We start from the raw sequence: 25,821 nt of genomic DNA, 5'->3' as shown, positions 1-25,821 counted from the left end.
ATCGGCATCTGTATATTTTCTATGATCTAACTAACTTTTCAAAGTAACTGTTGACGAATAGTCCATATTCATGAAGTCACTCAGACACAGTAGATCGAGAGTTCTACCCTTGAGAGAGTCGGGAATGGTAACTTCACAAGCAACTGCAGAATGGTTTCTGTCCATGAAACGAGGCGAAGCACGTTTGATGGCAAACAATTCGTTGGTGGAAATATCACAAAGAACAACGAACCAAGTTTCTCTCTGAGGCTTCGAGAACTTTGGACAGTATACCTTGAACTCAGGGTTCAAAGGGGCATTCTCGTGGTCTAGTTGAACCTTCAAGAGATCAGAATCATCCTGATATACTTTGATGGTACCTGTAGGAAGTCTGGAGGCGATCCTGACAAATTCCCTCTTTTGACGACCAGGAACAGAAAGTCTATCCGCCAGGGAGTAGATGGCATTTTCGTCCATGGAGCCGATCTGCTTCAATGTAATATCACCATCGAATTTAGTAAGATGCAAGTCCTCTCCATTCTTATTGTCGGAACCAGATATCTCCATCGGTGTCAAACCTGGCAACGCATAAACAGAGTCATAATCAAACCAGCATGCTTGTTTGATGCACTGCATAAGCTTGATCAAAGTCAAAACTGTAGGAAGATAGCCGAGCTCAGAACCAGCGTCTATGAAAGCTTGCAGTATACGTAAACTCTGATCCAGAACAGAGACAGTATCTTGTGAATAATCTGCAATGGGTAACTCAACGCGAGTCATGAAGGCTTGTAGCAACAAGTAGGCCTTGATGTGAGGATCCCAAATGAAATCACAGTTGAGATCATCTGCTGGATATCTCATCTGCTCAGACATCTCCATGTTGATCAGCTCCTCACCGTGACGAGTTGGAAGTTCATCGTATTCTGTAGCCAAACACAAGAGCTTCAAACAGTCTCTAAAAGAGGAATCAACCTTAACATGCTTCAAGAACATTCCGATAGTTTTGTGAGAGAGATAGTAGTAAGAGGATATCTTCAGGAACGGCGTAGGACCAAGCACATCCCCAGATACTACTAAACAACGAGACTCCACAAGATTGTTGATAGTAGTATCAATCAGGTCAGTCAAAAACCTGCTGACTCCCTCTGTGCTTGTATCTTCAATTCCATAGTAGGTCGGGTTATTGTGGGCCCGACGATAAAGGAATGTCCAAGTCAAAAAGTTCACTGCATCATGTTTGGATTTGATAGTCCCCGATGAAATCTCAGCACCCAAATGGTTATCCAATACCTTGTGCAACGATGATTCCACAGGGAACCCCACATTCAGAAAATGCTTGTAAAAGGTCTTCTTTGACTCTTTGGTGTAGACAATAGCCACACCACTAGTGTCAAATGCAGGTCTACCAGCACGTCCCATCATTTGCAGAATGTCAGTCAAATCCATGTCTCTATAGGCCTCAATCTTCGCATCGAAAAACTGGGTTCCTTTAATAATCACCAAGTAAGCTGGAAGATTCACACCCCAAGCCAATGTGGATGTTGCTACCAAAACCTGGATCTTACCAGACTCAAACAACTTATGAGATATCTGTCTATCCGACTCCACCAAACCAGCATGATGCAAACCAATACCGAATTGCAAGGACAGCTTCAGGGTATCGTCTTTAACCTTGGCAATGGTCTCTGCAAGTTGATTTTCATCCATCCTCAAGAATCTACGAGGATTGTCTTCTTCCATTCCACACAAATGAATCAAGTCAAGAGCAGTCAGTCTGGTTTGACGACGAGATGCAACAAAAATCAGTACAGGCTTTGTTGGGGAATGCTGTTTGATAGCCATAAACGCAGGTTTATTCATAGTCTTCATCAAAGGACAAAATGCAAGATTGTCTGGGAATCCATCGATATACATCTGCAAAGGAACTGGTCTCACTGATGGTGGGAAGTTGAAAAGCCCTTCTTTAACACCAAGCCAACCAGCCATATCAATCGCATTGGAGACAGCAGTGGACATTCCCAAAAGTCTTACTGGCTTCTTCGTAAAAGAAGAAATATAGTTCAGACGACTCACAATGATCTCCAAAATGGGCCCACGATCACTGGCTAGCAAATGAATCTCATCCATGATCACCAAAGAGACCTGCTGAACAAACTTTCTCGACTGCCAATTACGTGAGATACCATCAAACTTTTCAGGCGTGGTGATAATGATATCTGCTTCTCTGACCTCTCTCGCTTCAGGTAAAGAATCACCTGTCAGCTCAACCACTTTGTGGGAGGAGTTCCTCGATATGCGAGCACGCCAATCATCAACACGTTCTCTGACCAGAGCCTTCATTGGAGCAATGTAGACCACCTTCGATCCAGGCTTTTCTTTGAAGGCTTGCCATATCGCCAGTTCTGCCACAACAGTCTTTCCAGAACCTGTTGGTGACCCCACAAAAACACTCGAATTCGAGTTGTACATGGCATGGAACGTCATGGTCTGCATCGGATTGAAGTAGTGGAATTTTGAAGCGTATATGTTCTCCACCTGTTTGTCATGCAAGGCAGTTATAGGCAAAGGCTGAAGCTTCAGAAGTTTCGTTTGGACTGTCTCATTGTGAGGCTGGATCAAATGCTGGAAGGAAATCGAATGCGTCGTTATGGACCCAATCCAAGAGTCCGACAAACACTTCACAATCACCTGGGGAGGTGCAGGATCAGAAAGAGGAATCATGACGTCAAACTCATGAGCTTGGCGTAGCTGCTTTTTGTTCAGTATGAACTTCTCAACGTGGAGGATTTGAGACTTATCAGACTCTTCCACTAAGATCCAGAAAAACTGGGCCTTTCCATGGTACTTATCATCCCAAACAAAATCAGCCTCAAGAGTGATATGAAGTCGCATTACTGACTTGGTTATAGGGAATATGTCTCCTTCGATCAATAAAGTTGGAAAACGACCAACTAGCTTGTACAGAACTGATCCCATTCTTTGGTTATGCACAAGATCACCAAGCTCGGAGGAGCTCATATCACGGAGAGTCTCCATTGATGGTTTCTTAGCCTCAATATTTCTCATGACAATTGCAGGTAAATCGAACTGTCTCATTGGGTGAGAGAACGCCCAGATCCTTTTGTCAATCGACTTGCAGATTGCCAGTAAAGCTTCTGAGAAGATACCCCATCTTCTACTAATACCAATCAAAAAGAGAGCACGGCAAATTCTTGCTGAGTTTTGAGCCACATAGTTGGAATCGGATATCAATGCAGAATCCTTGATCAGTGCCTGCGAGATAAACGACTGAAGTAAAATGTTTGTTTTTCCTTGTGCAGATTCAATATCTCCGGCAATTTCACACTGAGTGGACTCCTCCAACAACTTCTTCAACTCAACGGATTCCTCCTCGCGAAATCTCACGTTGTCAAACTCGCTACTCAAACTGATCATTGACAGAACATCTGCTTCGGTAGCGAGAGGATTCATCATTTGGTTGAAGATCTCCACAGACTCATTAAGAAGGTAGAAGTCAGATGCAATTCTGCCCAAATCTTTCGCTGCAAACGATCCTGATCTGTCATCGAAAATGATCATTTGAAGTTTATGGAGTTTCTGGGCTGCTTCAATGATAAGTGTGCGACGCCTTTGGACCAAGAGAGGATCCTCTGCAAGCTCCTGCCAGTCAACACCATAAGAAAACGGATTCTGCCTCATCCGAACGTTCATATAAGTATATCCCAGCCATTGAACACCTTCCTCAACATTAGTGACGGTTCCCAGCGAAATCTCCGCATTGAGATTGTCCACCAGTTTTGCGGCCAATTGAGACTCAATTGGATGCTGCTGCGTTATCAGGTTGATGTAATGATCAAGTCTGTCAGAACTGGTGCAAAGAATACCCGTACCAAACTTCTCAAATTGTGGTCTACCGGCACGTCCAAAGATTTGAATCACATCAGAAATTCCCAAGTCAACGAATCCACCCTTTTTGGCATCGTAGATCTGAGTTCCCTTCACAATAACCACGGCGGCAGGCAAGTTCACACCCCAGGCCAAAGTTGCAGTACAACATAAAACTTTGATTGCACCTTCAGTGAACATCTTCTCCACCAAATGCCTGTCACTTCTGAGCATACCAGCATGGTGTACACCAAATCCGTGGGGGAACAGATCACGCACATCTTTGCCTCTGTTTTTGTTCATTTCTCTGCTGAATTTGTCATAAGCTGGGGACTCAGTGCAATCGAACAACCCCAAATCACCAGTTTCCTGTGCCTTGCGAATGTACGTCTTTGCAGTGTTTGCAGTGTCTTTTCTGGAATGTACAAACACCATCACTTGGTGACCTTCGTCCAAACTCTCTATCAGCTTCTTGTAAGAAACATCATCAATATTTTCCCTGGCCTGCTTGCTTCCAGCCTTTCCACGCACTCCCAACAATTGTTGTTGGAGAGGAACTGGGCGAAAGGACTGGTCGAAGTAAAACATTCCGATCTGTCTGTTGACCCCCAGAAAGTCTGCCACATCCACAAAGTTCGGCAGAGTGGCTGAAAGTCCAACGACTCTAATCATCGATTGTGTGCTCTCAACCTGCCTCAGTGTCCTGGCGACAAGTGTTTCTATGACGGAACCACGTTCCTCATGAAGTAAATGAACTTCATCGATGATCAGCAAACGTGCCTTTTCAGACAACTCGCTGTCACCAGTTGACTTTCTGGTAACCACATCCCATTTTTCAGGCGTGGTTACAATGACCTGAGTCTGGATGATTTCAGCTTTGGTCAACTGCATATCACCAGTCAGCTCTCTGACCTGTATACCTAGCCAACCAAGTTTCTTTGAAAACTTTTCCACAATCTCTGCAGCAAGTGCCTTCAAAGGCGCCACATAAATAATCTTGAAATCGCTATAGTCAATGTCTATGTCAACACCTCCATTTTCTGATAAAGTTTCACTGCAGAACTGAGAGATGGTATGGAGAACAGTGAGAAGAGCAACGTCCGTTTTACCGGCACCCGTAGGCGCACAAACCAGCATATTCTCGTTGGTATTGTAGGCAACATCGTATATCAGAGATTGCATTCTGTTCAAGGTTTTATAGCCCTTGAACGTTCCCTGACAGAGGAAGTTGAGATCAGCGACACGGATCAGTTTCTCGTTCGTCATTGGAGGTGGAGTATCTGGGTAAGGAATAATCAGCTCTTCATACTTCTCGTAACTCTCTCTGGTGGTTCCAGCCGGCAGAGTGTACTTCTTGCCCGTGAAAGAGAGGGTGTTTCCAGCTTCGTGGGCCCTGTACACATGTTGGTATTCAACATTTCTAGTCTGCCTTTCCAGTCGCTGGTTTCTAGACTTCTGCGATTGTTCTAAAAGTTGAATTTCTCTTTCCTCTTCGGTTAAAAGTCTCGGATGCGAAGCTGGTTTCCCCGCGCCATGGAGGGCATCAAGAATGCTCTTCTTCTTCTGGAGAACACTCGAAATCAAGTCAAACCCTTCAGCCCCCATAAGGTCAAAAAGATTGGACTGAAGCTCATCATCAGAACTGTAAGTTTGAAGTGATTCTATCACCGTTTGGTATATTTGTTCTGGAGTCATGGGCACATCTGTCACCCTTTCACACTCTGCCTCAAGTTCTTCCAGTACCTCCTCGCCACTTGAATCAGACTCACTCAAAACCTCGTCTAAGTCGGTCACCATGGCACTTTCAAACGTTGAAAGCAAGGATTCCAGCTGCTTGGAAATTCCTGTTCGTATGGTCTCATCCTGAAGATCTGGAATCCTCAGAAAAGAACTCTCATCATCTGCTATATCAACTTGGCTGAGAATTTCAGCCATCGGCTGCATAGCCTGCATGTAGGACTTTGTAGATGAAACTGAGTAATTTGCCATTTCTATATACAATAAATTCCAATAGCAGATCGAATTCAGGTTCTACTACAAGTGTTAATGTTGCTTATAATCAAAGGTGTGGAGTTTTTGATATGGGCTTTGGTCGTGTGCTTTCCGTTTTATTACAAAGAGAAAATTTCAATATTAGCCATACAATTTTTCATGTAATAACCATTTATGCTTGCAATTGTTCATTTGTTTTTTATGATCCGATCTTCGTCAGTTTTGTCTCCAGATCACCAATCCACGCCTGGACTTTTCGTAAATTTTCGTTAGACTCGTGCGAGTATCCATCTATCTCTTTCTCCATTGTCTCCAGCGATTGTTCCCAATGGGCAGTGTCCTGCTCCACCAGTTGGATCTTGCTGGCGATTTGGCCCAGAAGAGATGTAGACGAGCTAACGTCTAGTTGCAGCTTGCTGAGGGATCTCAGCCGCCTAAGTATTGCATCAACGGTATGGCCTATATCGGGATTGCTCTGTATACTGTTGTATATGGCTTCAATGCGCTTTGTTGTAGACTCGTCTTGGGGGCCTGAATCTTGATCTCTCAAAGACTCAAATCTTGCTCTATGCGCAAATGTAGTCATCTGATTATTCAATGACTTGATCTCTTCTTTGACAGAGTGTAATGCGTCATCTGACTGTAACACATTCAAGCGACGGTATATGTCATTCAACGAACCCTGGATGGTATTGGGGGAATCTATATCGGTGTCTCCTAAGGAATCCTCCAAATTCTTTATCCTGGAATCTATCTCGATCGCTATGTCCTTCTCGGTGAAATATTGTGCAGTTTTCGGCTCAGTCTGTGACTCTGGACTATCCTCTTCTAGATTCACATGTCCTCTAACGAAAACAGGATGAAAATTTGACTCTATATGACCCTGTTCCAGCCTCTTCAAAACGTCCTTCAAATCATTGACATCTTCAAGTACTTCGCGATTGTCAGAGTCGTCCAAACTAATCTCGCTCAATTCGTTTCGTATCCTGATCAGTTTTTGCTTGGTAGTCTCCTCCAATTTTAGGGAACGGAAGCCCGATCGCGACTTCGTAATCGAGTCTCCAAAATCGGAACCTGTGGAATCAACCACGTGGTTTTCATATATCTGCTTATTATCTATCGAGACGTTTTCTGTGTCGATGATCTGGCTGGGTATCTCTTTGGGTTCGCCTGGATCTACTTCTTCCACATCGGAAGTTTCGTATATCTCGGGGGCCTCCTCCTGGTCAACTATGTTAGTTTATTCTATCAACTTTGAAATGACATTTAATACATACCCCCTCGTTATCGTCGTACAAATTGGCGCTCATTTGGTTATATGCCAGGTTCATTATAGAGCAATACTACAGCACGCGTAACTTCAACCTCCACGTCGCGTCCGTGCTTACGTCAGATAAAAAGATTCGTGCGGCTCGCAAAGAAAACGCTGATAAGGCCCAAAAAAGGTTTTCGAAGTAATTGCTGATATGACTATAAAATTATAAATCTAATGCTTCCAGTGTTACCAACCCAGGAAATTTCTTACCGAACGCTCAAAATCGGGAGGATTGTCCAGATAAACGTGATGACCTGCATTGCTCAAGATTCTGTATTTTGCCAGCTTTCCATCCTCACTGGCCTCGTTTATCTCTTTCACGATCAAACGGCCATCGCTTTTCGACATCCAATCGTGATCACCGTAGTACCAAATCGATGGGATCTTTAGTTTTCCAGGAAGTCTATCCAACAATGGCAGTCTTGCAACTGCTCCTGGTGCCAGAATCCTTGTAAGGGCAAATTCACCGGATCCTTTCGCGGCAAAGGTCTTGTAGGTGTAATGGTGAACAGTCATAAGCTCCAGGGGATCTTCAATGGCTCCGAATCTGTTGAAAGTCCAGTTTGAAACTAGTTTAGGAGCAAACGGCCCGAGTGCTCTAAGAAATGAGAACGGCGAAACATTCCTCTCCCACATCGTAGTGAATATCCTGCCAAGTTTGGGAGCACGCCTGACCTGATGCAGACGCTCGGAATGGGAAGACCCCGAGGAAGAGATGGAAACATCATCAGCAACGATATCCCGTTGACCCTCAAGATATTCGTTCTCAATCGCAACACCCTGCTGTTGAGCTATCGTTGTATCATCAACTGCCACATTCCGCTGATGTGCACTGTAACCCCCAATCAGTGAAAAATCGTTCCTCTCGACTCCTACTGGAGATACCAAAATCAGTTTTTGCACCACTCCCTCGCCGTATTTCAAAGCATAACAACTGGAGAGATAGCCTCCAAGGGAATGGCCCATGAGAACAAACTTTTCAAGGCCTCTTTCCTTCCTCCAAGCCTCTATCGCGTCTATGAAGAAATCCTCGCTCTTGTGAATATCTTCGGGAGTGTCGACTCCAAACTTAGGGAAGTGAGGTCTTGAAGACAGACCATAGCCCAGAAGATCAATGGCATGAAGCTGGACTCCAGGCATTTTCGAAAGACCATCAAAGTTTTTGTAGAAAAATCCTAGAGCAGCTCCATATCCATGTACCATCACAATATGCCTATCCTCTCTAGTTTCCTCCGTGTTTTGCACGTGGAATTCATGTATGTAATTTGTGGAATTAATCTTTGTATCCAGGATCTCAGCCTGTCTGGTGCTGTCGCTCTTCGGATAAAAGGGCAGATACGACAACAGTTCCTTTTCGTATTCAGCCAATGACTTAAAGTCACACCAGTGCTTAAATGAGTCCAAGTATGTGATTTTCGGCTCAAAAGTCAATGGCGCCTCTATGCTATTGACCGCCTCTTCGGAAGTAGCCATTGTTCGAAGAGACCTGTAAATGATCCGTCGGGAGCCCAAGAAGGAAATGTTTTTGCCTAAAGACAATGTTGCTCGGATAAAAAACGGAATTTTTAGCTTAGTTGTACAAATTATAGGGCACAATAGGCTTGCTCTTGTCTGGGGCGAATCCGCCGCGGCTTTATACTAAGCCGACTCTGCATATGTGCCCTGGAAACACGGCCCCGCCACTCAGCTTATCTCCGTATCTCCATCTTCTGTTAGGCTTACGTAGCACAGAGAGAGAGAGAGCTTTGGATCTGCTCACCATGTCACTTATCAGCGTTAATTATGGAGCTCGATCTCTCAAGGTGAAGACCTCACCGGGTATGCTGCTTAATGAAATACTTGTTCGCAGTTGCAATCACTTTAAGCTTGCGTCTGATAAGTGGGCGTTGAAGTAAGTATGGTGATGGGGTTGTTACAAAGAAAGCAGTTGTGTACTAACTATTGCCAGACATGGCCAGTCGAATATCGATCTCTCGCTCCCAGTGCGACTTTCGGGGCTTTCTGCCGGTGCAAAGCTCGAATTGGTGGAAAAACCGGCTGATGGGGCTAATAATAGCGCTCCCTCCAAGATCACATTGAAGCTTCAGATACTGGATAGTACGATTGTAGTTCCGGCCGACGCGTCGCTACTCATTGGTCAATTTGAAACAGGAGAATCGGTTTTAAATATATTACGATACTTTGAGGGTCGAACCGGTCTGTCTTTGGTTGAAAGAACTACCACTGAGACCGACGTTGCTCGCCGCGTCAGTGTCACGAGGGGTTATAGGCCTGTTGTACAGAGTTTCACCAGAACATTGTCGACGGATTCCGAGTTATTGAAGCCGGTTTCAGATCTGGGATTTTCCTCAGGAAATGTGGTGTTGCGATTGAAATTTGAGAAGGTGCTTGAAGAAGAAGTTGGCCTTGAAACGGCTGAGAGTGTGCCCGCACCAGAGGAAGTTCTTCAAAATAATGAGCCAATTCCGGCTGATGATACCAAGATGGACGTGGATGGAGATACTGTGTTGAAGGAGACCTCACCGAGTGCACAATCCGAGAAACACTCAACCCGGACAGATGTTACTCCTGAGAAGGATCTGTCTGAAGTGACAGTATTTATCCCTGATGAAGTGCCAATCAAGGCTGCTGCTACAGATGACTCAACATATGATATGTCAATCTCACAGGCTAAGAAGTATCAAGCGATGCTTCAGAAGAAGGCTGGTTCTGGTCCCATGTTATCGCAGAGAATGCGCCAACAGGCGGCGGCATCAGCCAAAGCCGTTGAAATATGCCAGATCCGCGTAAGGTTCCCCGATTGGACTAGTATTCAGTTCTCATTAGAACCCACAAAGACACTGGGTGATCTTTACAGTTCGTTATTAGAGTTTCTGGTTGAGCAAAAAGGAGGCACTTCAGACGGCATGTTTTTCCATTTGGCCACCACCCATCCCCACAGGATCTTGAACAAAACCAAAGACGACTTTACGAAACGACTGGTTTCTGACCTCGAGTTTGGCCATCGTACTGTTCTTGTTTTTGAGGATATTGAAAGGGTGTCTGGAAAACGGTATTTGAAGGACCAATATCTATCTGAGGCCAGACCCATATCAGAAGCAGCAGAAGTTCAGCTGGACCATCACCGTTCTGACTTAGAAGATGCGGAACATGAGATTTTAGAAGAAGCTACTACAGTGAGACCAACCGCAGCTTCCCAGACCAGATCTTCCAGTAAGGTTGACGGCAAGAAGATTCCCAAGTGGCTCAAGTTCAAATAGATATTGATGTACATATTTACAAGTGTTTTTGGATATCATGAATCAAAAGTGCAGAGAGGTGGCTTCCAATGAGAAATCCCCTTCCAAATCAGGCAGATCGTTCATTTCTTTCAACCCCAGAATACCTCGGTAATCGTTGAAATCATTGTAGAAGGCATTTTTGCTTGATCGGACGCCTTCTTCATTGAGCGTTACTGTGATACCAGGATACGTCTGATAGTTGCAGATATCCTTGTATTTCAGCAGAATTCCGACTGGGGCCTTCCATTGCAGTTGCGCTCTATTGTTTTTGGACATGAGGGTCATAAGATTATCGAGCTGAGAGAAAAAGGCCTTCACTTCAATCTGGATATCGTCTGGTATGTTCTCACTATCTTTTAGTGCAAGATAACTGGTCTTTCTCCATGCACCCAAAACATGGTGGGCAACACTGGCCACCAATTCCAGACTAGGAGGAACGTTAGTTACGGTTCCCATGTATTCAAGAGCCGCACATGCCCCAGCAAAATCGCCAGATACCAGAAAAGCAGGAATTGCAGCTTCAAAAGAGGCTGCTTCGGGAAACAGATGAGACTGTTTCACGAAATTCACAAATAACTCGCGAACGGCATTCTTTTCATCGTCAATTTCCTTCTTGGTATGTGCTGAGCGCAGGCACTTGTAATGAACTCTGAAAAGAGTGAGATAGAACAGCTCGGTGAGCTCCAATTTATCATTTTCCAGACATGAAGTTGCGTATGCAAAAAGTGGTTGGTACATCTTTCTTCTCCAATAAGCATGGACGATTTGGTTGGCTAAGTGAGCGTTCTGTTCGATTCCTTCTTTCTCCATTATTTTCATGAGCTCTTCAATCTGTGGAATGGTGTTCTGCTTGCGACGAGCTAGATGTTGAACCAAGATAGTATACATATGTGCATTTGCTGGGGGGATCATGTTGGAGGTTTGGCCTTCATTTGTGGCCTTCAATGACTCGTTCATTAGCTGTATTAGCTCATCTGCAACAGCTAGGGTGGTTCTTGATTTGGCCTTCAGAAGAACTCTCAATAGCATACAATAGTCTGCTGAGCTGGAAATCTTGCCTTCTCCCAATTTGACCAGCATTTCTTGAGCCTGTGGTGTCTTCAATTTGGTGAGCTCGTTGAGCACCTTGTGGAGGAACACCGGGTGTTCCCTGTTCACATCTGGTATTTCTCTAGAATCAACTATCACCTTCGATAGTCGCGATTTGGCGAAAGGAACCAGCTTTCTCGAGGGCGTCTTCTCCAAATACGTGAGAAGAAGCTCTTTGGTCGGGTAAGATAGCTGTGTCCTCACCATCCTGACAACTGCATCTATGGCAAGACTGCTGTCCTGGAACATCAAAGTGTTGATCACGCTGATGGCACGTTCGAACTCCCCAGAGTCTATAAACGCATTAGCAATTGTCACCACATCTGAGTACGTTGGCTGTTCCTCCTTTTCAAGATATTCGTAGATGAGACCAGGGTTGTCTGTCATTCCAACGTTCAACTCTGATACATGTTTGACCACCCCTCCCTTCTTGATCAACTCCTTCATTCGCTTCCACCAATCCAATGCCTGTTCTGGCTGTTTCATCCGCAAGTACACCAGAATGAATAACTGCATTATACTTGGATGAACGTAACCAAATCGTTGGGAACACTCAGATGCAAGCTCTTCAGCACCGCCTAAGTTCAGCTTATTGATGTTGATCTTGATTCCGATATCAGACCAGAATCTGAATTCTGATACGTCTGGCTTATCTTTCCGCGAGTTCCACAAATATTCGGCTTTCGAGTACTTTTTGTTCTTTATCAGGGAATCGATGTAGAAGGACTCGTTGATGGGATCGGCACGCAATCTTGGCGTGGTGTACAAAATCTCACCAGCTAAAAATATAGCTTCGGTCTTCTTGGCTGGGTCCTCAAGTTGGGTTGCGATATTGAAGAGTTCGGCCAGCTTGGGAAGGGCTATGGTCTGAATGGTGCTCTGTGGATCATCGTGGAGTGTCTTCAACGTTGGTATGAGCATTTCCAGCCCATTGGTGCGGTAAAGCTCTGCCATCTCACTCATTACATGTTCCAAATCCTCGGAGTCAGGATCAGAAGGAAAATCGTCATCCAACGATCCAGTTTCCCTGGTGTCATGGAGCGTTTTTTGTGCATCTTGTATCACCCAGTCAACAAATTCAATCAAAGATTCTTTAGTTTCATCCTTCTGTAGCTCTTCTCTCTCCATCAGCTTGCCCTTTGGAAAATTCGCCGCCCACTCCTGTGCAATGTTTTTGATGAAAGCATCATCCACGCTGGTGCCGTCCTGGTCTAGCTTGTCTCGTATGCGAGTTTCGAACTCGGCCACCACGCTCTGTTCCTCTGGTGTTTGAGAAGCAAACTTCGAACGAGATATCCTTGGGGATGGACGGCCGATTCTTGGTCTTGAAAGCTCAGCCTTGGGAGATGGAAAGGATCTGTTGGAGATGCGGCCTTGTTTGGCCATCGACGATTTGAGCCTGGCTCCCTTCGCGATGAACGAGGAGGCACCGGCCAAAATATTCGCCACACTTCCTCTAGAGTGAAGCATTGTCGAATAAGTAGTCCGATTCTTTAATTTAGGTCGCCTGGTTGTTGTCACTCACGCTATGGCTAGAAGCCATATGTGTGGTTCCTTCCAGTTCGAAATTTTTCCCTGTGCGGCGTGCATATGTTGACACACTACCCGAACGCGTGGAGCCTTGTGTGTACACCAAATCTGAGAAATAAACAAGACTCCTACTTATCTACACTTCACGTTTACAAGCGTGTTTAGTTGCTTGTAATATAGATGCGGTCATCTGAGGAGTCTGATCTCGAAGTGCTGGACACTGCAAGTCTGGAGGAGTATCTGAAGAAGTTGACCCATACATTTGAGCATCCCAGTACTATCATAGACACACAAGACAATGAAAGGATCCTCCAGCAGTTTATTCGAAATCCTCTTTCGTCCTCTCTGTTTGTGGGGGAAAAGGTGAGAAATTCTGATCTGGCTCGTCAGTGGTATATTTCTGGAAATCTGTCAGACGTCAGCGATACTACTTCGTTGGTGGTGATTATTAAGGCTAGAGGCCCCATTCTAGCAGCTACTCCAATCGAATCACAACTGCAGATAGTTGAGTTCCCCAATACTGCCACGAGACAAGGAAGTTTTGAGGCTTTGAAATCGCTTGTTAATCTTGCTGTCGCGCCATATTTCAATGCTTTGGCGGTGAATACAGGGTCAAACATTCAGAGAGAGTCCAACTCTTACGGTGTGGCCAAGAGAAAGATACACGATTTGGCTGTTTCTTTGGAACAACTGGAACAGTTCATAAAAGTTCCAGATTTGTCTTTGACCGTTCACCCTAAAATCCGCGAATATATGGACTACGAAGAACACAAGGAGAACGTTGATGAGAATGAGTTACTTGGTGATTCCTCCTTTCTGAACGACTTACAGTCGATTGTGAATGACTGGGTGAAATCTGTTCAACTGGTCTCGAGAATGAACCACGACCCTTTGGATGGCAGTGTTGAAGATGAGATCAACTTCTGGTCGGAAAAGGAGTCTGCACTCCTGGCCGTTCAATCTCAGTTGAGTAGTCCTGCTGTGCTTACCACTCTGGATCTTCTAAGAAAAGCGAAACGGTTTCACGCAACGGTCAGCTTTGTATCTGATACTGGTGTTCAAGATGCCTTATCTATTGCTGGAAGATACAATCAGCTGCTGATAGATCTACCTATACAGCAGTTCAGTTCGAGTGCGACCATTGAATCTTTGAGGGATGCTGTTTCTCAGGTATTCGCGCACATGAAGAGACTGAGGGTGATTGAGTACCCTGTGGATCTTGCTGTTCGTTTGGTAGAGAGCTTCACTGGTGATATTTCTTTCAAGCTTCGCGAAATTCTATCAAAGGACTCCATTTTGAAGATGGACTATCAGGTTTTCACTCCGTATTCGCGAAAACTACAAGCCTTTTTTCTGGAGATAGATGATTGGATAAAAGAATTCACGCAGCTCTGTCGGGAGCTGATCCGGAAGAGGTCGGAAAAGTATGTCTCGTTGAGAATTAGTTCTCGGGTCGTTGAGGTTCAAGAGTTAGCAAAGTCCGTGATAAATTTCAGAGCCGAACACCAAAAGAGTCTTGAGCTGATGCAAAGGGCATCTCTAGAGCTAGGCCACGAAGATGTGAATATCGAACGAGAGATCACCAAAATTTATGTCGAAATGCAAGAGCAGGATCCTTTTGGAAAGACGTCGCACTCCGAGTGGGAAAATTCCCTCTCGCTATACTCCGAAAAGATTGAATCTTTGGAAAAAATACTGATTCTTGGGATCAAAGGTCTACTTTCGCGCGCAAGATCTTCCCAAGAGATGTTTTCTGTGTTCCAAAAATGTGAGTTCCTCCTGGAGAAACTCTCCATCAGACATGCTCTACAGGAGTATCAGTTTCAGCTGCTATCGATTTTGAAGCAGGAAGTTGATACCTTGAGGAGATCGTCCATTGAGAACAAGGAATCACAGCTGCTCCTATTACAGCGGGAGGTGCCTGAAGCGGTAAAGCAGATATTGGTGGCCAGCCAGGTTGAAAACCATTGTGATGAGCTTCAAAGCAGACTCTCTCTTGTTCTCGGCCCACAATGGGAAAGCTATCCAGATGGAAGGAAGGTTGTTGCAGATCTTGAGATATTGCGTGGTCACTTCAACTCAAAGTCGCAGTTTCAGAAATGGTGCAGCGAGCGAACACCAACTGCTTCTGATCTATCACTGGCCGAGGATTTCATTCTTCACATCAAAAAGGTCGACTCGTCATTTGAGCTTTACTGCCCATTTGATCGCAAATTTTTATTCCTGATAGACGAGATTAGAGCTCTAAGAGCCCTGGGCTTTACCATTCCTACAAGGATCTCGAGTATTGCTGCAGATACAAAACTGATCTATCCTTATCATGTCAGTGTTCTGGAATCTCTGGAACTCTTCAAATCCGTTACTAGTGACTGCTTAATTTTGGGTGATCTCACTGTGTTACTGAGCCATTCAGTTGATGGCATCTACTCCACGATTCAGGTTCTGTCTGAAGGTAAATGGAACCACATAGGGCGAGCAGTCGAGCTACAATCACACTCAGAACTAAAGATGCTAGAGGAGCTTCGAACTCTAAAGGCCTTGGATGATTTTCCTGTCCAAATCCGTGACCATTTATTGAAAATGGAGAAACTAACGCTAGTGGCAGACCGCGTCTCATCTTTGCATTCCCAGATTTCTCAGTTGAACTCTTTCACTAGCCAGACTTTGAAGGCTATCCTCTCGACACTGCAGGATGAGATAAACGAGTTATACTTTGAGGGGTTCGCAAATATAGATGAGTATGTTGGTGTTGCAAACGAGCGCTTGAAGGAAAGTTTGATTAGTCTCTCCAATAACACCTTAAGGGCCTCCATTTCCGCTTTGGAAACGGGCTCTGGCTCAGACTGGATGCAGACCTTCACTCATTGGTTCTCCATTGATGGTCAGAAGATGACATGTTCGCCTCCACTCGAGTACACAAAAGCTCACTGGAGCTCCCATATCCAGCAAACATTAGAGATCATTTTGGAGCAGCCAATGCTGAGTACCCCGGGCGGACAAGACGAAGGCACCAAGCGTCTTTTCGGTATTCAATCGCTGTTTCCTGCAGTGCATGAAGTGCTGAGCCAATTGCATGATACTCTTGAGGCTTACTACTTGCTCGTAAATGACTACTGGAACTCATGGTTACGGCTTCAAACACTTTGGGAGTATTCTATCGAAGAAATCCTCGAGAACCTGGCTGATGATATATCTGCATGGGTGGATGCTCTAGTGGAACTCAAGAACCTCAAGCTACTCTTTGAAGGCGACGGACATGTGACTTTTGGCGCAATCAAAGTGGACATCTCTCTTCTAAAAGAAAACGCTGAGAGTAAGCACAGCTCCCTCACCAAAGCGTTGGCCTCTAGATTTGCAGAAGTCGTGGGTTTTCATGTTTCGAAAACTGGTTCATTTTTGACCTCCATTCAGGCAGAACTTGATGCCTCAACCATGGATATATCCTCTGCCAATTCCATCATTGCACTGATTGTGGTATTAAAAAAGTTTTCTTCACAAGAGAGCAGTCTGAAGTCTACCCTTGATAACATACTAAGAGGGGACTCTTTGCTGCGTTCGTATAATTTCAGGATTAGCTGGTCTTCGTCTGATTTGGTTGAATCTCAGTTCGAGGCCGTGGTGGCCGCAGTGAAAGCAAAAAGAAGTCTTCTGGTTGAGAACTCCAATGAAGTCTCCACGAAAATCAAACTGGAGTACGATCGTGTTATCAATGAAATTGATGCTGTCGAAGGGAATTGGCTCAAGCAGAAGGCTTCACATGTGGATGTCCCATCATCAGATGCTTTGTCAGGCTTGGCCACGTTTGAAAAAGCCCTAATATCTCTGCTTGGTCGCATGGACTCTGTTTGTATGGCTTGTGAGTTCATGAACCTTCAATTCAGTTTCACGGACTCAATACCAAACATTTTGAGAGAACTACAAGATTTGCGGGCTGTTTGGTCGTCGTTAGATAGTCTGACTGTCATTATCGATGATTGCGGCAAGTTACTTTGGAACCAGATTGATCACACCTTGCTGGAATCCAAGTTCAACGATGCTGTCAATCTGGCAGACTCGATGCCGATCAGGGTTAAGCGTCATCCTGCTTTCCAAACCATCAAAAGTTCAATTCAAAGCTACCAAAAAACTATTAACTTGGTGTTGACTCTGGCTTCTGAGTCATTCAAAGAACGCCATTGGCGGATACTGTATCAAAAGTTGCATGTACAATATTTATCTCCTCATACTCGAACCCTCGAAGATGTTTGGAAACTCAACTTGGCTGATAATGCCCAGGTAATTCAGCTGGTTGTTGATCAGGCTCATGGGGAGGCCACAGTGGAGAAGTCTCTTGCTGAGGTTAACGAAAAATGGACCAATGTCGGCTTTGAGTTCTTTGAGTTCGATTCTGGAGTCAAGCTCGTGAAAGGCTGGGAGGACCTCTTCGATCTTTGCTCGAATGATCTGAGTCTGTTAGAGTCTATGAGAACATCTCAATTCTATGACCTATTTGAGCAACAGGCAACGGTTTGGGAAGAGAAGCTTAATCGTATATTTGCTATTCTTCACTCCTGGGTGGATGTGCAGAGGCACTGGATTCAGCTTCATGGAGCATTCTCCAAGAATAAAGATATCAAAGCTTTGCTTCCTATAGGAGCAATGCGTTATCAGAATCTGGGTGCGGACCTATTCTCTTTGCTGCAACCAATATACACGTCAGGTTTGGTGGTCGACATCCTCGAAGTGAAAGACATTGAGCAGAAGCTCGAAGCACTGTTGACCTCCCTGAAAAGCATTCACCAAATTCTCAATGATTACTTGGATAGGCAGAGAGAGTCTTGGCCGCGGTTCTACTTCCTCAACAATGAAGATCTATTGGATATCGTTGGAAATGCCAACACTCTATCGATCATTGGACACCATATTGCAAAGATGTTTTCAGGGATTAGTAATTTGATCACTGACGAAACTTTTGACCGAATCTCTGGTGTCGTATCTCCCGAGGGTGAGGTGTTGTCCTTGAAGTTACCGATTTTGTACAAAGAGCGTACGTTAATCGGATGGTTAACTGAACTTGAACAAAGTGTGAAGTATACTCTTTCTTGCTGTCTGGAAGACTCGATCAACGAGCTGAATTCATTGCTGACACAAGATAATAAGGGCGATTCGATAAGAGTATGGGTAGACCGTTACCCATGCCAGGTCCTCATTCTGACTGTGCAGGTGATATTCACTCAGTTCTTGGAGACTGACTCTACTAGCTTGGGAGTTCATGTCTCTTCCATGCTTAATATCTCAGCAGGTGGAGTGAAGGATGCTACGACTTTTGTGACTCGCAGAAAGCTCGAGAATTTGATAATTGAATTAGTTCACTACAACGATGTTTTGTCAAGAATGGAGAGAAAGACTGTTTCTCTTGAATTTGTCCAGCGCTTCTACTATGACGCGAGTGTGAAAGATATCCCCGACAGATTGACAGTGACGCTCGGAACAGCCACATTGAATTATGGATTCGAATACTGGGGACTCCCTCTGCGCTTAGTATATACCCCTCTTATGGAGAAGTCTTTCTTAGCCATGACTGAAGCACTCGATGAAAAGAAGGGTGGCTCGTTGGTTGGTCCAGCTGGTTCAGGCAAAACTGAGTCTGTCAAAGCTCTGGGTCAGAACTTGGGAAGGATGGTATTGGTATTTTGCTGCGATGAATCATTTGATCACGTCGCCATGAGTCGCATTTTGACCGGTGTTTGCAAGGTTGGAGTCTGGGGATGCTTCGATGAATTCAATCGTCTGGACGTGAACACGTTGAGTGCAGTCGCTACTCAGATTGAGCAGATTGAGAATGCTCTTTCTTCTGGTAACTCTCGACCAATAGAACTCAATGGCGGAGCCATCTCCGTGGATCCAAGTTCCGGCTTATTCATCACCAGTAACCCAGATTATGCCGGGAGATCAGAACTGCCTGAAAATCTCAAAGTTCAGTATCGCACAATGATAGTTTCAAAACCTGATACTGAAGTCATTGCAGATGTCCTTCTGCGTTGTCAAGGATTTTTCCATTCATCTATGCTGGCGCGAAATCTCCACAAGCTATTTGTTGATCTGGCAAGCCAATGTTCAAAACAGACGCATTATGACTTTGGACTAAGAGCTTTGAAAAGTGTTGTGATGAATGTTAGGTTTGACTCGCATGATATGGAGCACTCAAGTGTATACTCGGAATCACTGGCGGTACTTGAGAGCTTAACGAATACCGTGTTGCCCAAGCTAATATCAGAGGACGTGGGCTTCTTTGTGGAATCTGTGAAGTCATTTAATGCTTCGTATGAGACTATCACATCATCTACAAAGCTGGTGAACAGCCTTGAAAATTATGTCAAAGAAAACCATCTGAAAGTGACAGAAAATTGGATGCGCAAAGCTTCGCAGCTGTATGAAATTCAAAAACGCCATAAAGGAATCATTCTGTTTGGTGAGCAAGGAATAGGAAAGACTGTGTTGTTATCGTCAGTCATGGCTGCTTCTGAAAAGTTGACTTGTCGACCACATAAGAGGTACACTATTGATCCCAAAGTGCTCTCCAAGAACTCTCTTTATGGCTCTTTTGATCCTGCTACTCGTGAATGGAAAGACGGCATATTCACCAGAATTCTAAGGGAAACTGTCGTTGATAACGGATCCGTCATATGTTGGATTGTTTTTGATGGTGATGTGGACCCTGACTGGGTAGAAAGCCTGAACAGTGTACTTGACGATAATGGTACTTTAACACTGGCAAACGGAGAAAGATTGGTGGTTCCACCCGAGCTGAAGATTTTCTTTGAAGTTGACTCACTGAAAAGTGCAACCCCAGCTACTGTGAGCAGATGTGGTATTGTTTGGTTAGGTGATGTGTTTCCCTCCGTGAATTACATCTATGAGATGTCTCTTACCAAAATGAGGCTTGATGCTCTTGACACTCACACAAGTGGTGTGTTATCTCATGATACCCTCCAGTACGTGCACGATTGCTATAATGGCAGTTGTTGTGAGGTCTTGAAGAGCGAGTCGCTGAACGACATCTTCTCCATTGCGCAAAGCGTTCCTCATGTCATGGAATTCGGTGCTGTTGCAAGCGCCAAAAGATTGTTGACTATGCTGAGAGCATATCGGGAAAGACTGATTGCATTTGTTCTCTCTCATCCTTCCCACTCCGGTAGGGACTTTTCTGCATATTCAAAGCGTTCAGCTCTATTGGCCACAATTTGGGCTTTTACGGGAGACCTTCCGTCCGAGTCGAAGTCGTCACTCGAGCGCAACATCCTGAACCAGTCCATCTTTGCAAGTATCGGCCCAGAAGATGGGTCTTTGGCTTCTCATTATGACCTGGAGCTTCCAGCTGGGAATTGGATATCATGGGCAACTAAGGTACCAGAAACGAACTTGGCAGTTCACCAGGTGCTGGACCCAAGCATCATCATTCCAACACCTGAGACTGTGAAGCATGCAAGCTATATTGATGATGTTATCAAGCAGCATTGCCCACTGATTCTATGTGGTCCTCCTGGGTCTGGAAAGACCATGTTGGTATTGTCGGCTCTGAGCCACTCTTCAGATTTTGATTTTCTTGGTCTTAATTTCTCAAAGGATACGACACCTGATCTCATTCTGGGTGCTCTGGAACATCACTGCAGCTATAAGAGCACTGCACGCGGATTGGTTCTGTCTCCAAAGCAATCTGGAAAGTGGATTGTTATGTTCTGTGATGAAATCAACTTGCCAAGTCTGGACGCCTATGGTACTCAACATACGGTTTCGCTCTTAAGGCAAATCATTGAGCATGGAGGCTTCTGGCGTCCTAGTGATCAGGCATGGGTTCACCTGAAGAATGTTCAATTTGTCGGAGCCTGTAATCCTCCAACGGACAGTGGGCGTAACCCATTAAGCCCTAGGTTTCTGAGACATTTCAGCATTATTCTGATGGACTATCCGGGAAGAGAGTCTTTATCTCACATCTACCGGACATTTATCAAAACTACTCTCAAGCTTTCTCCCGGGCTAGTTGCATTGGCTGGAGAGCTGACCGAAGGTATGATTAGGTTTTACGAGGAATCCAAGCTGAAGTTCTCACCAATGCAACACTCTCATTATGTTTTCAGTCCTCGTGAGCTCACTCGCTGGGTGAGAGGTATCTTCGAAGCTCTCAAGTCGTCCCAGGACGAGTTAGATCTTGAGGGTTTGGTTCGACTATGGGCACATGAAGCCTTGCGCTTATTTCAGGACCGTTTGGTAACGCAATCAGAAAAGGATTGGTCTTTCGATACTTTGAAAGGGGTAGTCGGCTCGATATTCGACAGCATTGATATTGAAAGGGCATTAAAACAACCCATTTTATTCAGCGATTGGCTGTCTTTCTCATACTCTCCAGCAACTCACTCTCAGCTTCGGTCTTTTCTCAGGGCCAAGCTTCGTATATTTTGTGAAGAGGAACTTTCTGTCAACTTGATTCTCTATGATGAACTGATAGAGCATGTTTTGAGAATTAACAGGGTTCTGAGACAACCGCAGGGCCATATGATGTTGGTGGGACCCACCGGGAGTGGGAAAACAACCATCACGAAGTTTGTGGCCTGGATGAACGGAATTGAGTTTGCACATCTTACTCCTTCCAGAGCATACTCACTTAGTGATTTTGATTCCATGTTGCGGGACCTAATAAAACGGTGTGGTGTTGAAGGTAGAAAGTCCTGTCTGCTGATTGACGATTCAGCAGTCCTTTCTCCTGTGTTCCTGGAGAGACTTAATACCCTTCTTGCCAACGCTGAGATTCCTGGTCTCTTTGAAGGTGAAGACCTGGTTCTTTTAATTGCTAATTGCAGAGATAAAGCCAGGTCTTCCGGTGTGTTGTGTGAAAGTGAGGCAGATGCACAGCAATGGTTACGAGAAAGAGTGGCTGCGAATATACACATCGTTTTGACTACCAGTGATCCAGATGAGAAACACTCTACTCAGTTCATGTCCTCGCCGGCCCTCTTCAACAGATTTGTTGTGGATTGGATGGGAGATTGGTCGGATGTCACTCTTAGAGAGGTTTCTGGAGAGTGTGCCGCAGCTATTCCCATATCCAGTGACGAAAGAGAGCTTTTGGTTGAAGCCTCCGTGGTCATCCATCGTACATCCCAGCTTGTGTCTGGTACTCAATTTTGTACACCAACAAAGTTCCTGTGTTTCCTGGAGTCATTCGAAAGAAATCTCAGGACCAAGGGTCAAAGTATTACTGAGCAACACCATCGTGTCAATTTGGGTCTTGACAAACTGAGGGAGTCTCTGGTGATGGTCAAAGAACTCAAGAATGGGCTGTCTGCCAAAAGGAGTGAGCTGCATGAGAAAGACAGAGAAGCCAGTTATATGCTGGAAAAGATATTGGCAGAACAAAGCGAAGCTGAGAAGAAACAGGAGGCCTCTCTTGAGCTCCAAGTTGCGTTGAAGGCACAGGAAGAAGATGTTGCTGCCCAAAAATATGTTGTGGAAGAAGAACTGTCCCTTGCAGAGCCAGCTGTTATTGAGGCTCAAAGCGGTGTAAGAAATATCAAGAAACAACATCTCACCGAGCTACGTGCAATGTTGAATCCACCAGAGCCAGTAAAGATCACACTGGAGTCTGTGTGTATACTTCTGGGTTATGGTGTGGAGACCTGGCGGGATGTCCAGTTGGTTGTGAGAAAGGATGATTTTATTGCCAGCATTGTGAATTTCGACAATGAGGTACAATTGACACCTGATATTCTGTCATATATGGAGGAAGTTTATCTGTCAAGGCCGGATTATAACTACGAGGCCGTGAACAGGGCCAGTAAAGCATGTGGTCCTCTTCTCGGGTGGGTGGTGGCCCAAATCAAGTACGCTAGTGTCTTGGAAAGGATTGGTCCATTGAGGGAAGAGGTGCAAGCTCTGGAGGTTGAAGCAAACCATGCGAGGGCAAAGGTTATTGCTGTTGACGGTATGATATCTGACCTCAAGCAGAGTATCGAGAGCTATAAGAACGCATATGGAGATATTGTTCGTGAGGCCGAGAGAATCAAGTCTCAGGTCACAGATGTTGAGGAAAAGGTTAGTCGCAGTTTTGGCCTACTTGAAAGTTTGTCATCTGAAAGGGCGAGATGGGCTGCGAGTATCGAGGTCTTTCGAACTGAGCGTGCGTGTCTGGTGGGAAACTCGCTGTTGATTGGTGCTTCGTTGGCTTATTTTGGTGACAAAGACCAGGGCCAGAGAGTAGATCTTATGAAAAGGTGGTCGTCTGAACTTTTGAGGTTGAACTCTACTTTCAGTGAAAACATCTCTCTCTCAAAATCTTTGGCCAGTTCTTCGGAGATCCTCAGTTGGAGAAAAGATGGACTTCAGGATGAAGAATTGTTTGTCGAGAACACTATCATCATGAAAACTCTGAAAGATCGCTTCAATTTTCTGGTGGACCCCTCTGGGTCTATGATAGCATTCTTGTCAGAATACGTGAAGCCAAAAAAGCTGATAGTTACCAGCTTTTTGAATCGCTCTTTCACGAAACAGCTGGAAAACTCAATGAGATTTGGAAGTGCGCTTTTGATAACGGATGGTGAATACTATGATCCCATAATCAACCGCATCATCTCCAGAGAGTTTTTCAACAGAGGCACAAGAACTATGGTCAAAGTGGGGGAAGCAGATGTGGATATTTCGGCGGAATTTCAGTTGTACATTCATACCAGAGATTCCACCTATCCGGTTCCTGCATTTGTTGCTAGCCGTACAAATTTCGTGAACTTCAGTTTCTCTTTCGCATCGATGGAGAGTCAAGCCTTGAACATGATCCTCAGTGCCGAGAGACCTGACATTGAAAATCAGAAAGAAGAAAGCGTACGGGTACAAGGCGAATACAAAGTCAGGCTACAATCCCTTGAGGATAAGCTACTTCAAAGTTTGGCCGAATCTGATGACCGTGTTCTTGAAAACAGGCAATTGTGGGATCTTTTGAGCTCATTGAAGACAGAAGCTGGGGATCTCAGCAAAAAGATCGCACAAACGGCGGACGTTGTTATGAACATTACCTCTATCTCTGATATTTATCGTCCACTTGCCTCTGGCTATGCCCTTCTGTTTGAGTTACTGACGAAACTCCAGTCAATATCTCCATTCTATCAAATTCCCATAACATTTTACAACACTGCTTTCATGGATGCATTGGGTTCGAGGTCGCAATCCTCTGGAAATCGTGTTCAGGATTTGCTGGAAAGCTTTGGGAGGGTCTTGTACCAAAGGCTTGGTGCAAGTGTGTTTTACGAGGACCATATGTTGGTTGCAATGATATTGCTCTTCACGGCACTGAAGGTGACGGAAGAGCAAGAAGCAAACATTTTCATGCGTATCTTGCAATCTTTCACAGAAAGAGAGGACATCCGTTTCACCAAGTTGAAGGACTGGCTGGACATTGAGTTGGATGTTTCCAGTGATGGTTTAACAGGCGATGTTGATGAACCATCTGCAGGCTACGAAACGCTTAAGAGTAATACTCCACTTGCGCTCTTAATCAAGGCTGCAGTTCAGAAAAACTCCAGCCCTGGTCTGTTGCGTGTGGCAATTCAATCTTTCCCTGGATTTGACCTTGCATTTTCCAATAGCTATACTCTGGAAAACGTTATCCAGGAAGACTTACCCTTATCTATGCCTCTCCTTATATGCTCGCCTGACAAATACGACGCAAGAATCAAGCTCAACCAACTTGCAAAGCTGTTGAACAAATCCCTTGTGTCAACCTCCATGGGTTCCTCAGAAGGTGAAGCTGAGGCTACGAAGAATGTTGTCTCCGGTGCAAAGAACGGTCGGTGGGTCCTGATTCAGAACATCCATATGGCACCAAATTGGGTATCTTATCTGGAGAAAACTCTAGGTAATCTTCAATATTCCCCTGGATTCAAGCTATTTTTGACCTGCACTTCCTCTACTGATCTTCCTCTCTCACTTCTGAAGGCTGCCAGGATTGTGGCTGTGAAAACTGAGCCTGGTATCAAGAACTTGTTTGCAACCTCGTTTTTCTCTACAATCGGATTTGGTTCTGATGCTCAGACACCAGAAGTGGCACACATGTATCTGTTACTTTGTTGGTTTCACTGTATTGTTCTGGAACGGCTTATGTATCTGCCAGTGGGATGGTCCAAGGCTTATGATTTTGGTGAAAGTGACCTCTTAAGTGCCAAGTTTGTTGTGGACTGTTATTTGAGATCAAATGAAGTTAATGGCTCTTTGGATCATCTTGAATGGTCTGGCATTGCTTATTTGATTGGAACGATTGTTTATGGAGGTAAGATCGACTCGGCAGATGATTTGAAATCTTTGGAACAACTCGCGCAACACGTATTCAGCAGAAATTCAACCAACCATGGCTTTTCTCTCGTGCAAAACTCGGCTTTGCCTTTGCTTCCAGTGAAAATGGATATAGAATCAATCAGGGAGTGGGCTGAAAATTTGCCGGTGTTGACCCCAGTCTCCTGGCTTGGCATTCCCGAATCGGCAGAAGTGGATGCGAAATGGGAGGAAAACCGAATAGTTGCCCAAAAAGCTACTAAAATATTGGGACAATGACTTTAATAAAACCTCATAGAAGGTAAATGAACGACAATTATGAAATATTTAATCGCAGCTCCCTACACCCTAAAAAACAGGTTTTGCCAAAATATGGTGAGGATTTTGTTGCGAGCCCTGCTGTATCCATCGGCCAAGTCGACTCAAAATAGAGCTGAACTGACCATTTTTCTAGAT

General features: G+C 44.8%; 6 protein-coding genes across 6 annotated transcripts; 2 read left to right on the top strand and 4 right to left on the bottom strand.

The window, feature by feature from the left end:
• Nucleotides 1-30: 30 nt before the first annotated feature.
• On the bottom strand, nucleotides 31-5,853 carry KUCA_T00002387001 (uncharacterized protein; the record flags this gene model as incomplete). Its single annotated transcript, XM_022602635.1, has 1 exon — nucleotides 31-5,853. One exon carries the CDS (start codon nucleotides 5,851-5,853, stop codon nucleotides 31-33), a length of 5,823 nt encoding a protein of 1,940 aa, XP_022458420.1.
• A 202-nt stretch (nucleotides 5,854-6,055) lies between these two features.
• On the bottom strand, nucleotides 6,056-7,187 carry KUCA_T00002386001 (uncharacterized protein; the record flags this gene model as incomplete). Its single annotated transcript, XM_022602634.1, has 2 exons — nucleotides 6,056-7,078; nucleotides 7,134-7,187. The coding sequence occupies 2 exons, from the start codon at nucleotides 7,185-7,187 to the stop codon at nucleotides 6,056-6,058; spliced, it is 1,077 nt and encodes a 358-aa protein (XP_022458419.1).
• Nucleotides 7,188-7,357: 170 nt separating this feature from the next.
• On the bottom strand, nucleotides 7,358-8,644 carry KUCA_T00002385001 (uncharacterized protein; the record flags this gene model as incomplete). The annotated part of the gene is made up of 1 exon (XM_022602633.1): nucleotides 7,358-8,644. One exon carries the CDS (start codon nucleotides 8,642-8,644, stop codon nucleotides 7,358-7,360), a length of 1,287 nt encoding a protein of 428 aa, XP_022458418.1.
• A 287-nt stretch (nucleotides 8,645-8,931) lies between these two features.
• Nucleotides 8,932-10,431, top strand: KUCA_T00002384001 (uncharacterized protein; the record flags this gene model as incomplete). The annotated part of the gene is made up of 2 exons (XM_022602632.1): nucleotides 8,932-9,062; nucleotides 9,120-10,431. The coding sequence occupies 2 exons, from the start codon at nucleotides 8,932-8,934 to the stop codon at nucleotides 10,429-10,431; spliced, it is 1,443 nt and encodes a 480-aa protein (XP_022458417.1).
• A 42-nt stretch (nucleotides 10,432-10,473) lies between these two features.
• Nucleotides 10,474-13,011, bottom strand: KUCA_T00002383001 (uncharacterized protein; the record flags this gene model as incomplete). Its single annotated transcript, XM_022602631.1, has 1 exon — nucleotides 10,474-13,011. One exon carries the CDS (start codon nucleotides 13,009-13,011, stop codon nucleotides 10,474-10,476), a length of 2,538 nt encoding a protein of 845 aa, XP_022458416.1.
• A 240-nt stretch (nucleotides 13,012-13,251) lies between these two features.
• KUCA_T00002382001 (uncharacterized protein) lies at nucleotides 13,252-25,644 on the top strand (the record flags this gene model as incomplete). The annotated part of the gene is made up of 1 exon (XM_022602629.1): nucleotides 13,252-25,644. The coding sequence occupies one exon, from the start codon at nucleotides 13,252-13,254 to the stop codon at nucleotides 25,642-25,644; it is 12,393 nt and encodes a 4,130-aa protein (XP_022458415.1).
• Between the last annotated feature and the right edge of the window lie 177 nt (nucleotides 25,645-25,821).

Source organism: Kuraishia capsulata, genomic scaffold (genome assembly GCF_000576695.1).
Source record: "Kuraishia capsulata CBS 1993 genomic scaffold, Kuraishia_capsulata_scaffold_3, whole genome shotgun sequence".
Lineage (NCBI taxonomy): Eukaryota > Fungi > Ascomycota > Pichiomycetes > Pichiales > Pichiaceae > Kuraishia > Kuraishia capsulata.
The sequence above is the reverse complement of the archived record's forward strand: the minus strand, read 5'-3'. Positions and strand labels throughout refer to the sequence as shown.